This window comes from Hakea prostrata, chromosome 8 (genome assembly GCF_041222555.1).
Source record: "Hakea prostrata isolate BN-2017 chromosome 8, UWA_Hpros_2, whole genome shotgun sequence".
Classification (NCBI taxonomy): Eukaryota; Viridiplantae; Streptophyta; class Magnoliopsida; order Proteales; family Proteaceae; genus Hakea; species Hakea prostrata.
In genome coordinates this window covers 39,204,205-39,220,295 of record NC_142607.1, presented here as the reverse complement: position 1 = coordinate 39,220,295, position 16,091 = coordinate 39,204,205, and the positions used below count along the sequence as shown (strand labels likewise).

Below are 16,091 nucleotides of genomic sequence, written 5' to 3'. Positions count from 1 at the left end.
GACTTAGCTAAGGGGGCATTAAGGGACAAACAAGAAAGTGTCTGTGAGGCAATTAACGGAGTCACAGAGCTTGGCTTGGAGACCAACTACGTGCAAAGGATGTTGTTGAAGTATACACACTTTGAGATATTTACTGTTCACGGTACTGTTCATGTGAACAGTAAAGAAAGTTCTGAAAATAGAAACTAACACCAAAATAGAAACTATGCTTTCTAAAAACTCCCAAACTTATGTAGCAAGACTCCTACATCAGAAATAGAAAGTACGGTAGCATCACTAGCATTATACTATTCACGTGAACAGTACAAACAGATTTTACTGTTCACATGAACAGTAAAAACCACACTTTACTAACAGTACCGTGAACAGTAAATATCTCAAAGTGTGTATACTTCAACAGATGTTTTCTTATCCTACACCCAGCTAGGGGTTGTATTACTTATGGAGAAAGAGGAGGATACAGAAACTTTGAAAAGTTTTTCTCGGATTGATATACCTTAGTACTTAGGACTTCTAGTCTTGTACTTTGGGCTACTCTAGTTTTATGAACTTTGTGTTATCCATTATGGACAATGGCATTACTCTAATAATGTGATTTTTTATGAAGAATATATGAACTGTGTTCTTTTATGAACAATGAATGGCCTATCAGTTTTTATGTGATGTGGTTTAGATTTGTAATTGGAGATATAATTTTATGATAAATCTGCCAATTAACACCCTTACATGGATCGGGCAATGCACAACTTGAGGTTTTTATAGAGTCATTATTTAGTTCTTCCACATTCTGCAAGGTATTTGTTTTCTTCAATGTAGAATTTTCTGGATTAAGTATAGATAGATGGTCTAATTTTTAGTTTCTATATAATTAAAATGGAAGAAAAAAATGCAATCTTTGTATTCTTTGCTTGTTACATCGAAGTGTTTTAATGTGACCCCTAGTAGGCTCTGGGATGAGAATACATCCTTCACATGCAAGTAGGTCTCTAAGTCAAGCTTTGTGATTATGTTAATTGCCTCATGAACACGTTCTTGTTTGTCCTTTGTCTCCTTCTTGGCCAAGTCTTTCAGAGCACCAGTGATCTTCCTCAAGGGACTCACTACTTTATCATCTCCTTTCTTCTTCTTTTTTAGTCATCACCCTGTGGTCTACCCTAAGATCGACTACTGCCTCCCCATGGTGTAGATTGGGTACGTGGAATGTTAGCCACATTAGTTTCAGTGTAAAATCACATGTTCTTAATCCCATCCTGTGCAATTCGGTATTCACTGGCTTTTGGCACATTGGGTTGTCACTCCATCACAAAATTTGCTGGTGTTGCATCTTTATGGCTAGTTGTAATCTTGATATCTAGAATTGCAGCCACTTCTAAGTAATGTGATGCACCGCATGCTCTTCCTAAGATTTTTGCTCCTTTTTCTACAATTTAAATTTAAGATTCTAACTTAGAAGCTACTGAATAATATTGTGAATGGATAAACCATGGTTTGTGATAATATGCTATTATGTTGACTTCACTACAAAAGTGAGGGGCAGCATCAAATCTCTTCTGACTATAATTCCAGCCAAGTCCACTTTGCTTCTGCAAGTCACAAAGTGCTGGCAACCTTGTTTTCCAGATACAGAAATGGTTGTCCCATTGCCCCTATTCATAAATAATCCTATGCATTTCTTGAATCCTGTTACCAATCTCCATCCAATTTTCTTTCTAAAACCATTTTCTCCTACTCTCCCATTGGTATAGATTTGTTAGAATAACCAATGTCCGACTTTATTGTTGTGATGCGCTTTCAAGTTCCATTGCATTTACAATTGAGCGACAAAGCATATAGATGAATATTGACATAATAATGATTGGCTACAATTAATTAAAATGTACAAATAAAATTACATTTAAAAGTTATACATAAAAAGTAATATTAATTGAAAAGCTACAATTAAAACACTAACACCTACATTAAAATTAGTGTAGTTCATTTTGAATATGAAATTATAAAACTTAAACAACAGATTTTGACTCATAGTTAGTCTCCCATTTTGTGTCTTCATCATTAGCATTCCTTGTCACATATGGATTCCACATTTGTGGTGCCAAGTCATCTCTGAATGCTTGCATCAAATGTGTCGACTGTCTCATCGTCTTCATCTTTATGGAAATGACGATCTTCCTCTTCACCCGTACGCAGTGCAGAGGAGGAACCTCTTGCTCTCCTTGACTCCTCCCTCGCCTCCTCGACAAGCCAGTCCTCCTCTTCTTCATTAGAGTTGTGGTTCAAAATATGGTTATGAAGCAAAAGACAAGCTATAACAATCTTGACTTGGGTTCTGAAAGGAAACTCTGCGTCAGTTATCAATATCTTAAAATGTTTTCTCAATAGACCTAAAGCACATTCTATAATATTGCGTAACCTTCTGTGCCTTCAGCTAAACAACTCCTTTTCATTATGGGGTCTTTGATTCGTTAAGATGGAACCTAACATGACGATATGGCCTAAAAGAACCTCTTTAGTTGGCAAAAATAGCATCCGTAAGATAGTATTTACTAACTGGAACCACTAATTTTCCTTCTCCATCTCTATAAATACCATTATCCAAAATGCGAGAGTCGAATGTGGGCCCTTCCTAGCTAGTGAGTATGTATGTAAATTTGTGATCATAGTTGCATGCAGCTAAAATGTTTTGTGTAATAAGACCTTTCCTATCATATGATTTCTTATGTTCGACATGTACCCATGCTAGTATGTAAGATCCATAAATGGCTTCAATATAATCTTTGAAGAATGGGTAAAAGCTCTTATGGTTATCTACTATCTTTGGGTGCATGGTAAGACCAAGGTGTGAAATATCTTTGATATTTGGGGTTTTGCTAGTTGGCGAAACCAGCGAAACCCCGAAATGTCAGGGATATTTTGCCGACATTTGGCAAGGTTTCAGATGGAATTTCACCCCCCACTTTTGGAGGGTATTTTAAGGTAATGTTGGCCTGGTTTTTGTTGTCTAGTGTAATTTGAGGCCAATAATACACTGGGAGTGCTATGTTAGCCTAAAACATTTACTTAAAGTGGTGTTCTTGATCGGCACATGCCCAATTGTATACGGGCAAAATTGGAAGTTTGGAACGTGAGTTTAAAGTTTAAACCAATGTAAACATGCAAAGATGCAAGAAAACACATATTTTTATTAGCATTCAAGAAAGAAGAGAAGTACTAAAGTCGACAATTCATTATACAACTAGTGAAGTCAAGTGTACAGATACAAGATACAACAGAAGTGTACCAATGTAGGCAAGTACATAGGAGTCATCCAATCATCTAAATCTCAATTCCCAATATTGTGCCTAGGTGGATTCCATGGATCCATATCCTCTTGACTCTTTGACATTATACCTGAGTGGCAAGCGTCCTCTCCCGCAACCATTCTACATACTGATCCCATCTCATCGCATCGATATTGATGGTTATTCAGATAGTCCTGAATTGCAGCTCTGTAGCTGTCATCTTCTGCCTCTAAGAGAACTTTTATGTGAGGGAAGAAAGGATAGGGCTAAGGAAGGTGCTGCTGTGGTGGTGGGGATGCTGTTGATGGCCTGTGAGTGTGCATATGGTGGGTTTATCTACCATCCAAAAATGGATTCCACAACTAACTTTGGCCTTGAGAGACCACATTCATGATATCCATCATTATGCCCATGGTGTGAACCATTGGAGGGGATACCCATACTCGTACCATAATGTCCATAAAGGGGAGTGACACCATAAAGATTGATAGCCCCATAAGCAGACGTCCATTTTGTAAACTCATCCAAGCTCATAGATCCCATCTCTAAGCTGTGTGTTGGATTTAGACCTAAAGGATTTACATAAGAACTGTACGATCCATACGATTCATGCATACAGGTGACATCATCATGACCACCTCCATGCTACTTTCCATGACCCCTCCCCTTCCTGCTGTAGGTCATAGTACGACCATGCTGATGCTCACCACCATGATCTTGATCCTGGGTGGCATGTGTGAACTAAGTCTTCTCGGTGTATCTCAATGGGGGTTGCTGTGTCTTCGGTAATGGAAAGTGCAAATGTGCCTCAAGTCCACCACCACCATCATCATCATAATCCCTTCGAGTCAGACTGGGAATGTGAGCGAGTTTGTCATCTGGATCATTGTGTTGTGTGCCAGGTGCCACCATCTAATCCTTAATTACAGTAGCAGCTTCCTTTTGTGTGTGTGCCTACCCATCTCGAGATGCTATAAACTCATCCACATCAACCCCCGTAGCTCGAGCAAGCTCTGGGTTAGGCGTCCCTTTAGGCTGGTCCAACATTGGCTCACCCATGTCATCAACCATTGATAAGTTGTGAAGAGTTTAACCATAAATAATATCTTAGGGCTTGTTTGGTTACATGAGTTTGGAGATTTCAAATCTATGGAGTTATAATTTATAAAATTAGATGTTTGGTTGTGGAATGAAATATGTGGATTCATCCTAAAAAACTATTTGATCGACGTGATTTTTGTGAATGTGCAAATGTATAGCTTTTTTGAAATCTTTGGATTTCACCCCTTACCCATAAATCTACAGATTCACGTTTTCAGTGTAAAAAAGTGAATCTCTAGATTTCATGAATCTAGAGATTTTACAACCAAACGGGTATAATTCTCAGATTCATGAATCCAGAGATTTGAAATCTCTGGATTCATGTAACCAAACAGGCCCTTAACCATCCCATCAAATAAGTGGAGGATTCGTTAAATTGTGAAACGTTACCTTGCCATAATGTGATGTGTTTCCAATGCCAATAAAAAGTAACCCATCCAATGGTATTTAACATCCAGAAAACCGCTAAATAAAATGCATCCCAAGCCGAAATATCACAAGTACCGCCTAGTCCTGGATCGTCGCAAGGAAAACTATAACCAAAATCCTTTTTATCTGGCATTAACTTAGAACCACGTGCATCTAAAGCACCTTTTACTAAGATCAATGTAGCCATTGAGTGAGGGGATCTTTGTCGTCTGCAGCCACCTTGAAGATATCATCAAGATCGATGTCCCGCTGACTAGTCTCAGCCTGTTCCCTAGCATGTTGTGGCTTTAACCTTATGTTGCAGTGGCAATACAGGTCGGAGGGGATCATGCTTAATGTACTTCAATTCCTCTTGCTCCCAAAGGCGGAGCAAGTCTGAGAGAGGATCCTGATCGCCAGTCTTCTGGAGGTTTGATGCATTGTTTCTATAGAGAAGCCACCACTTAGCTGCATTATCACAAATACATTAAGTTAAAAGTTTAATACTTAACATAAAATTTACTTATTTATAAAATGTATCTAGCTTGGATCAGTGTTTTCTTGAACCTATATAACAAGGTCTGAACTAAAGGACCTAAATGCATCCCTAAACAACTTTATTTGTAGTCATTTGTATTGATGGTTAGCTAAATTCTTTAAAAAATAAAATGTAAGTTTTGACAGTTTGAAATCTTGATATCTCATCTCGTTGTGGCAAAATGATTGGACTATCGGTTAGGCTCCAACTTCAAAATCACTTGCATCATGGCATCGATCAGGTTATGTCAAATCCCAAATGTTCACTATACTGATATTTGGGGTTGAGATAATAGGCTGCAAATTCATAAACTCACACTTAAAGATGAGATTGAATGAATTACCAATACCTACAATTCAACAACGCACAATAATTACTTACCGGCCCTATGCAACAGATACATCAGATGAGCGGTCCATCGTTCATGTATAATATTCAAGAAAGCCTGGTGCCCTTTGGGGTTTGCTCTTTGAATGACAACATTTATATGCTAAAGGGCTACATATAATGGGGCATGTGGGTCCCCTCAAGGATGAGTCCACCATACCCAAGACCTTTATGATGGGCCCTAAGGTTTGCAACGCAATAGTCATATGTCTCCAAAAGTTGTTAGATGGTATCGTGCCCTATGCCTCGCACCCGTTATTTGACCTGAATTATCACAAGCACATTAAGTTAGTAGATAATAGATACTAGATAGTCATAGTATAATAATTTGTAAAATGAAATAGTAAAATAGTTATCTTACTATTCAACCCAATCAAACCACTCTGGGGATGCAAACATGGATCTGAGGCCCAACTTCTTCTCCTGCATATGGACCGGGTAGCACCACCTCACCGCTACATGATCACATCATCATGTCCAGAGTGGTGCTATGATTGTAGATGAAATTTTTTACTTGCCTAGCCGTTTCCACTTTGGTTTGGACAATGTTGATCTTCCTAACGTCCTTCAACATGAGGTCGATACAATGACCTACATAGGGTGTTTAAAAAGATGATGGTCGGGTGAACTCATCAACACCTCACCCACCTTCTTAAAGTTGGAGCCATTGTCATTGACAATCTGCACCACATGCTTCTTCCCAACCTCATCTATCACATCTTGTATCAGACCAAGTATATATCTGTGGTCTTTCGTATTACTAGCAACATCCATAGATCTAAAAAAAACTGTCCTACCACAATACATTATAAAGTTGATGATGGACTTTCTCGTCAAACCGGTCCGTCCAACAGACATGATAGTGCATCCATATATATCCCAGAAGGGTCTTATACTGTTAATGTACTATTGTAGCTCCTCCTCCTCCTAAAGGAAGGTGGTCATCAACTCTTTTAAGGGTTGGACCCTTATATCCAGCACCTGCATTTGCAGTAGTATCAATCATGTGCTTGTAGTGTGGACCTTGCGTTATGTTTGCTGAAATGGAATTGTAGAACATCCACTTTGCCACTGCCATTTTAACCTTCTTATCTATACCTTTCTATGCACCAATTATCTTCAGCTACTTGGCCCCCTTCTTCTTGAAAACTTCAGGATTCTGCTGTAGGATCGGTTCCCCAAGACGTGGATAATTACATGGTACTGGATTTGTTGGAAGAGTGGTCCTCTGAGTCTGTGATCTGCTAAACATGACAAATATACAACCCCTCCCCCCACATTCATGTTCCAGCCCTTGCAGGCCTAGAGGGACCAACTCTTATAGCTCTAGCTTTGGCCCTGTCCTGGTTCTCTTAGAGGCCTCTTTACTCTCTGTGTGGCCTACCTCAAGTCCCTCTCCTCTTGATCTCTCCCCACATCAACATGATTAACATCCTAATCAAAATCTGAATCAACTCTGTATGATGACAGTCCTGCACCGCATCATTTAGTGCTCTTTCCACTCTCCTCTTATCCTCCTCCTTCCCCATTGCTTTCTTTAGCTCATTGAGTACCTTCACTACATCTGGATGGGCCTTTGTGTATCTGGCCACATCCTTCAAACTCCCAGTGATGTGACCCTTGAACCTGGTGATGCCACATGAGTTGAACTACTTTCCACATAACTTACATCGTGTTCTACTCTTGTTTCCATCAGTAACCACATAGTATTGCCATGTTGGGTCATCCCTCCCTCCTACTGCCTGTCTCTGTGGCTATGGGTATGGCTGTCTTTAGCGTTGTTGTCCATCCTGTGAACCAACTCTCCTCTGACTCCCATTAGTAGACATGATAACTGTTGCATCCAAAATGATTGCATAAGTCATTGTGCTGCACCAAATTAATTTTCGATAGACATAGAAACAATTATGTACCTAGCTAGCAATTTTTCCCTTGCCGATGTATTTTTTTTAAATATAAAAGGAAGTTTTAAAATTTTTTGGGCAATAAAATAGGCTGCCCATACCAAAACTGGTGATGAAACTATGTGGGCAGCACTTGAAAGAGATTTATATAGCTATTCCATAATTTTCAAAACCCTTTTCCCTATTTCCCTTATTTTTTCAGAATTATTTATATTTTCCATTATTATTGTAATAATTTTTGAAAAATAAAATATTTATATTTTGGGTGGGAATATATTTTGACTCCATGAGTTAGTAGATTGGCCTATGGAGTTCCACATATGTTTTTTTCCATCACTTTACAACACATATAGCATGTAAAAAGTAAGCATTTTCAGTGTGGGAGAATATAATTTTTGACGCCTGAAATAAAAAATTAAATTACTTTGCAAAAAAAAAAAAATCCCAACACCATGAGTTCATAGATCGGCTCACAGTGTTTAACATACTTCAATTTCATAACCATCCAACAGCATTATAGCATGAATTTTTAAAAATTTAGTTTGGAGAACAGTGATTACCTCTGAGATGGAAAAACTCCAATATTTGTGTGAAACCCAGCTTGATCGATGTAAACAACGTAATTGCCGGCAAGAATGAAGCAAGATCCACCCCCAAATGTCCAAGATCGAACAAAAAACAGCAAGAATGGAGTGAAAATAGAGAGAGAAGCTTTGGAAACCAAGAAAATTTGCCTAGAAAGGGGTGAAATTTCTTCCGAATTTTGCTTATAATGCCAAAATACAAATATTCTACATCTCTGATTATCAAATTAATAGCTTTCAAGAATGTAAAACCAAGAAATTACTGTTATATACAATAATAAGGAATATCAAAGATCTTAAAGAGGCTCATATGAGCTCACAATTTTAGACAAAAAGCCACTATAATTTTGGTTTGAACCTTGCCGTGAGTCCATGACAAGGTTGGATTAAAAACGAGATGAAGTCAATCTTTGGCAAAGGTGTAAGACCTGGAAAATCATGTCAGTAAATGCTAGATTAGTAGATGAATAAGACCACCATAATGCAACACAAAAGGCTCCAAAACAACCCTTTTTCTGAACAACCATCTAATAACTCATATGTAAAGCTCAACCCCACTTAAGCAACTAATGCCCTAATTGAGAAGGTAAATACATAATTTAAGCAACATTCAACTAATGCCTGATAGCAGACCTCTAGAAGGAAGCTAGACAGAGGACGCAAGGTGGGAAGGAGGCAGAGTCGTTCTAGGGTTCGCAACGTTGCAGATGACACTCTACGAAGCATAGTTGTTCACAGAGTTGCAGATGTTCTAGGGTTCGCAGGAAGCAGTCATTTTAGGAAGAAGGCAAGTAGGAGGAAGGCAAGCAAGAGCGCTTGAGTTTGTAGATTCACAGGTGAAGGCGACTAGGAAGAAGGTACCAACACTCTCGAGTTCTCACCATTAATTTGGTGGTTCAGTTGAATCAAATATATTTATACAAGGGCTTCAATTTGGTGATTCTATTTGGAAACCACCTATTGAGGTGTTTTCCATGGAATCACCTGACTCCATGGAATGATGTGGATTCCGAATAATTTTTGAACCAAATGAAATTCTTAATCTGGAATATGATTCCTTGGAAAACGGGAGCTAGGGGACAAAAAAGAAGAACCAAGACCACAAGAAACAACTAACTAACTTGTTCCTTAGGGTATTTGAAACTAGGGGGTTGGAGAGAGTCTGAATCCTAGTGGTGACATCAAAGCAAATGGCTCTCCAAATCATATATTGAGATTTAGAGTTATGAGGTCCATCTCCTAAGATTCCGCTCCCACCAAACATGAGATATCAGATATGATAAGATCCCTCAATTGAATATGAAATTCAATATCAAAATAGAGAAATTAACAAGATATTCTAGCTTTAATGGTGCAAGTCACCCCCTACACCGAATGGTGCCCTCAGCTAGAGGCTGCCCTAATCCTCTCATCAAATAACCCAATATTCTCTTTTTGCAACTTCTCCCCTATTTATAACCCCAGCAGTAGCCCTTCTCTCTTTCTCTCTCCTGCACGTGGCCTAATTCCAGGGTCCTAACAGATCAATTTGGCAATTATATCACAAATGGGCAAAGTAGAGGAGGAGCTCAAAACCCAAGAGGAATCTCGTGAGAAACCAAAGAAGCATCTAGCTTGGGGCCAAATAGAAAAAATATTTTTCCTCCAAAGAGAACAAGAGAAGGGACATGCAAAGAAGAGGTGCTCTTGTCTTTTAGGTCAGTCCAACAAACGGTATAGTTGGAGTTTTATAGGAAAGGAAAGATTAGGTGGGAAACCAAAGGTTAAAGGTTCTTCAGACAATGAAGAAGTGGTGGGGGTATGACCTTTGGACCAAACCAGGCGGGACCACAAGACCAATTAGCTAGGGGAAAGGATTAGGTTCTAGATAGAGGTGGTAGAGAAAGAGCAAGTGGAATAGGAGAGCTAGATTGGCTGATCTTGGGAGAAGGGGTGCAATTGGGGAAGGTTGAACCAATCCTAGTTAGGCTAAAGAAAAAAAGGGAGGGGGGACCAGGAGCTGTTGGAGATGAAGTCTGAGAGAAGAGCTAGTTTGGGGGTTTTAGATGCATACACCAGATGAGGCCCCGAGGAACCATAAAGGACATAGGGTGGATGCCAGGGATCTAGCCACAAGTAGTTGGAGAAGGCAATCTAGGTGGAGATGGCAAGGAGCGTAAGGGGTTTAAAAAGGATCAGCTTCCTCCAAGTCTAGGAAGGGTTGGAGGGGAGGGAAACTGTCCAGATGAAGTCCAATTTTAGAAGCAAGGAGTACACCTAGTTGTCCTAGATGAGTCATGCCTAGAAGAGATTTTCTAGATGAGTTTCATGAGTTCATCAAGCTGGTAATGGTGTAATCTCAAATTGTATGGAAACCAAGACCACCCTTGGATTTGGGACGGAAAACTAAGGACCAACTAATGATGTGGAGATAATAGGAGGATTCTTATCCTTTCCAGAGGAAGACACAAAAGAGCCGTTTTATAGCTCAAATAGTGGCTTTGGGGATGGAGAAGATGCCACATCAATAGATGTAGGATGATTGGAGGGCTAATGAGATCAAGACAGTCCTTCTAATAAAGGAGAGGAGCTTACAAAGTTGAAGCTTTTCATGAATTTGGTCAAGCATCGGGGAGTAGAGGTGGATAGTGAGCCTACCAAGACGAGGAGTAGCCTAAGGTAAGAAATTGGGAAGGAACCAGGGGTGAATCCAGTGAGCTGAAGGAGAGAGGCTTGGTGGAGTTAGGAACACCATCAAGGAGCAAAAGGGATTTATCTAAATTAACATGAAGGCCGGAAAGAGATTCTAAAAGGGAGAGAGAGAGGAAAACATGGAGGAGATGGAAGACTGCGAGGTTTTGCGGAAGTTATGAGATAATTAGTGAATGCTAGGTGGAAAGGTTAAGGGATTTGCACTTTGGGACAGGGAAAATGAGATGTTGATCAATTTTGGCATGGATGATTTGGGAGAGGGCTTCAAGGCCAAGGGAGAAGAGAAAGGGAGAAAGGGGACAACCTTGGTGATGCTAATGCGGGAGGAAAAGAAACTTGCTAGGGGTCCATTAGTGATGATGGAGAAAGAGGGACAAGGTGGGGGGGGGGGCTAATCTAGGACACAACATCAAAGATGAAGTCCCAATAGATGGAGTTAAAGGCTTCGTAGTGATCAATTTTTAGCTAAGCTATGGGGAGTGGGTGAGAAATTGAACCCTCAAACAATGTCGATATAAAGAAGAATGTTGTCAGCAATGCTTCTGTTAGATATGGAAGTGGATTGGTTCTGGCTCTCAAAGCATGGGATGACAACCTGGATGTGGTTAGCAAGAATTTTGGTAATGAACCTGTAGAGGAGATTGTAGAGAGAGATGGGCCAAAAATCCGAGAACAGGAGGCATTGGGCTTCTTAGGGATGAGGTAGAGAAAGGTTTGATTAACTAAGGCAAGTTGGGTGGAATTGGTGAAGAAAGTAGGGATGGCATTGGTGAGCTCCCCTTCAATGAGATTCCATAGGGCACGAAAGTACCCCAATACTAAAGACATGGGGGCCAAGGGCACGATTGTGCTTATGTGTGTCAATGAAAAGAGGATTTCCTCCTTCAAAGGGATGGCAAGGAGGGAATCCAAGAGGGAATGAGGGACACATTTTATTGAAGAGATTGGGGGGAGGGTGGGCGAAGAGAGAAGAGAAGGACACCTCTTCCTTTTGATACTATTGACATCAAATATCCCATTACCCTTAACAGAAAAGGGAGTAGGAATGGAGTTGAAATTATGGCGAACCATGAGAAAGAGATGGAAGGAGGTATTGGAGTCTCCAGACTCCAAGCTCAAGCCATTTGATCCTGGACTTTTGCGAAGAGAACTTTCTTCTTTGGAGCTTAGGGACGCTAGCTCAACAGAGAGGGTTTTTTCTTCCTTAGCGAGGGTAGGTCAAGGGGGATCAGTTGGAGAAGAGACTGGATATGGGCGAGATTAGAGCGGCAGGTAGAGATAAGAAAGGGGATGTGCCCAAAGGTAGAGGAATTTCAGGACTTGGCAATGGATTTCTGGAGCTTCCTAGCGAAGGTCTTATGGGGGAGGGAGTAATAGTGGACTGGCTTGGCCCAAGCCACCTGGACAGTGGGCAGGAAATAAGGCTGACAGGACCACATGTCAAAGAATTGAAGGGTCTGGGACTGAAGCAGGAGAGAGTTTTGATATGGTGGAGGTGAGCGAGTAGTTAGAGAGACTAGGGGTAAGGAAGGAAGAGTGGGAAGAAGGGAAGAGGGAAAGGTATGCTTCGTTGACCAAGAGCCTATCGAGCTTAGAGGCAATACGGTTCTGACCAGATTTCCAGTTATGCCAGGTAGAGAGAGGGCTGGATCAATGGAGATTGTTCATAGCAATGTCTTCTAGATAATTACTAAAGGCAGCCACAGAGTTGGTGTCTAGGGAACGACTACCTAATCTTTCATGGCTGAATCTGACGACAGTATCCACCAATACTCCAAGGTTGGGAATTGACAGAGCCGTGAAGCAATGGAAGGTCTTCCCCAAGTTACAAAGTGGTAAACCACTAGATAACTTAACATATATAAAACTATATTTGCTGTATGACATTCAGTGTTAACTGCACCTAGGAACCCATTCAACCACTTGGTTTGCTTGGATGGTATGCCAAACTATGGTTTGACTTTTGAGTAAACCTGTGAAATGATGGTACTTTACCATCCCTGAAAGTGTTAAGTGTGCTGCCCTACTAGGCGCCATGACAACAATGGTTTTGAGTACACGTGTGAAATGATGGATCTTTATCTTCCTTGAAAGAAATGTTTTCCATCTAAGAAGGAAAAATAGAATGTGGTTACAAATTATAGAGGTGTCAAAAAGAAAATCCCACTTTTTTATTGGGCTACTGAGAGAAATCTCCCTAGGAGCCTGGGGCTAAGTAATTTAGGTGTCTACTTTTTATGGATTTTGTTTCTCATCATGAATATATTGATGTGTTCTAATTGCTTTGCTGTCTGACGGGCAGGAATATAGGAAAAGTCAGGAGCCTGCTGTTGACAAGCTTAAGGAACCTTTCCTGGATGAAATTACATCTGCATTAGTGAGTCGCTACCGGCTGAATTTCACAAGAGAAGACACTGCTTCACTGTGGTTTCTGTGCAAGCAGGTGAAATACTGGTAAATATTTGTTTTTCTTAATTTTCTAATAGTTCCTTCTAACAAATCATCTGCTTTTTAATTTGGTAGGAGGCGTCATTGTTGGCTGTTACTGACCAGGCTTGTAGCCTCTTCAACCCGTCTGAGGTATGCTGTCTGTTGGCAATTAATGGTTTGTACTGCTTGTTTTTCTTTGCTTTTCCAAAGTTGTCCTTGAGTTAAGATTTTTTATTTTTTTACCTTAAAATTGTCATTTAAATGAACATTCAACACCCCCCACCCTGCACCACCAAAAATAAAAAAAAAAAAAAAAAATAAAAAATCCATAAGCTGTTTTTTTGGTAAACCTCTGCTACCCAGATTCTTCTTTCCCCTGGTTGTATTGCATGTCCATACATCTGGAAAAGGTTTCTGCTACAGTTGTGCAGTGTGCGGCAGAATGGCAATTTGTCCTCTCTTCAGTCCCATCCATTGCCAAATGAAAGAGGAAAGAGAAGGTGAAGAAGTCTAAGAGAGAATAAGGATGAGAAAGGGGGAAGGGAGAAGCCAAAACCAGGGAGGAAGGGTGGTACCATTCTGTTTCATGCTCCCTTTCTGCATCTTCTTCAATATTAAACCTTCTGTTCTTTTATATTTCGAATTTTCAATCTCTCTCACAGAACCTAGCAACAGACAAGCTGATATTGTAAACTGAGGATCTAGATTCTAGGTCTACTGCCTTGTAGGGAGCTTAAGGGAAAAAAAGAGAGAAAAATAAAAAATAAAATATTATGTATTTGACTGGTTGTTTTAATATTTAATTTAACTCCTCTGTTAGTAATAACCAAATTTGTCATAAAATTGTTTTATTAAATAATTATTAGTTAATGGCATATCTAACCAATAACAACATTAAAATACCCAATGCATCCATTGGAAACCAGCACCTACACCCACGTCTATGAAACTGGTAATAATTTTTGTGGTGTTTGTTATCTTGAAGTTGTAAAGTGAGAACAATAACTTAATATTATTTTTTCTTGCTGTGAGTTTACACAAATCCTACTCTGCCACCTAGGTTTAAACTTCTGCATCTGGGTCTTGGGGCTGGAATCAACCCTATTGGAAACCGGAAAATTTCAAAAGTACTGGTCGAAATCAGTTTTAAATTTTGGCCAAACTTGAAACCTAATTTTCAAGGCCCAGAAAGTTTCTTCCCCCCTTTCTCAGTTGCGCTGCATCTTTCTAATATCTTATTTACAGAAATAAAGCTGTAAGATGAAGCTCATAAGAGGACCTCGACCACTTGTTCTTCACTTGCCCCTTTGCCTGCTCCTTTGGGTGAAAGCCTTATCTTCCATTTGGCCCCACCTCTAGACATTCATTTAGCTTTGCTTTAGATTTGTTTTGGATCTTGAGGTCCTTTGGAGGCAACTCTTTTTGTGACTGTGTAGGTAAGCTGTTCTTTGGTGCCACAGTCCACCACTTGTGGTGAGAGCAGCGTCACCTCAGGAGATGGACTTCCAAATCTAGATCTCTAGAGTTGATTTGGAAGCCATTTGCTTTGATGTTTTTGCTAGGCTTTAGTTGGTCCCCCGGACCCCCACACACTGTCATTAATTCCCCAAGGAACAGTCTCATTGTTGTTACCTGGGGTTTGAGTTCTTCTCTCCAGCTTCCGTATTGAAGGCTTGTCCCCCCCATTGTACATTCTTACCCATGTGCACTAGGAGAACACCACGTGTACTAGAGGTTGTCCATGCGGAACCCAACACTTGTCTATTCCAACAATAAGCGCATTTAAGCTTCTCATTGTCATCACCAGATCTTGTTTCTTGTCAAAGATACGCCAGTCATGGTTTGAATTTCTCCCAAGATTTTGGATGGTTTGTCATCACTGAAACAAAACATACCTGCAAAATAGAATTAATTGGTTGACTGGAATTTTGATGAAATTTCAGTACTTTGGTCCGGAATCTCGAAATTCCAGAAAATTTGGTCTAATTCTCAAAAATTTTGGTTGAATTCTCAGGAACTTTGGAAAACCAAACACCTACTTGGATAACTACTTTTGCAATATGATCATTTAAATGTGTTACTGTAGCCTAAAATAAGGGTACCATGAATGTAATATATACTTCAAGAATGTTTAAATCTGTCTAAATACATTAAGATTTTGACCGCATAGACACACAAAAGAGTGCAAATCCAAAAGTTCATTGCGGCTTGTTTTTCTAACCAAACTAACTATGGATATGTGTTTATAGGCCCTAAAGTAGGTTCTCCAAAAATATAACCAGACCCATGAAATGCATAGAACTCACGGAAACCTGGTAGAATTTGTACCAGGTTTCGCCGTAATTTTGGCAAAATCTTGAGATTTTGGTCTTCTTGTGGTGACCGAAACCTCAAGAGGAAACAGAATCTTGAACCTTGATGCCAGTCATGCTGACAACTTGATGAAAGAGCTGACGACTCAAGAGGAGGAGACTCCATAGCAGCCCTTTGAGTCCCCTCACTTTGTGAATAACTAAACACTTCACCTAATGATGAAAGAGGAGAATTGCCCAAAATTTTTGTACTTCTGGGCTCAACTTTGCAGTTCAATGCTCCAAGTAGAATAATTACTTGCTCCTCAAAAATACAGTTCCTTCTTTTCATATTTGGTGCCGGTAAGCTGAAGTCTCTATGATGTCATACTCTTTCCAAAGACCAATAAGAGTATTATAGAATTCAGAAAATGGGTGTATCTGCTTGTAGTCATAATATGTCGGAGGAGTTGATAAAC

General features: G+C 39.9%; 1 protein-coding gene across 2 annotated transcripts in view; it reads left to right on the top strand.

Annotated features, from left to right (window-relative positions):
- The window catches only part of LOC149007823 (histidine acid phosphatase family protein), a 55,151-nt gene that overhangs the window by 21,919 nt on the left and 17,141 nt on the right, over positions 1–16,091 (top strand). For both annotated transcript variants that reach the window (XM_089167459.1, XM_089167460.1), the window contains exons 5-6: positions 13,194–13,334; positions 13,415–13,471. In XM_089167459.1, coding sequence (XP_089023585.1) covers positions 13,194–13,334; positions 13,415–13,471 — 198 coding nt within the window. The remainder of the gene's footprint in view (positions 1–13,193; positions 13,335–13,414; positions 13,472–16,091) is intronic.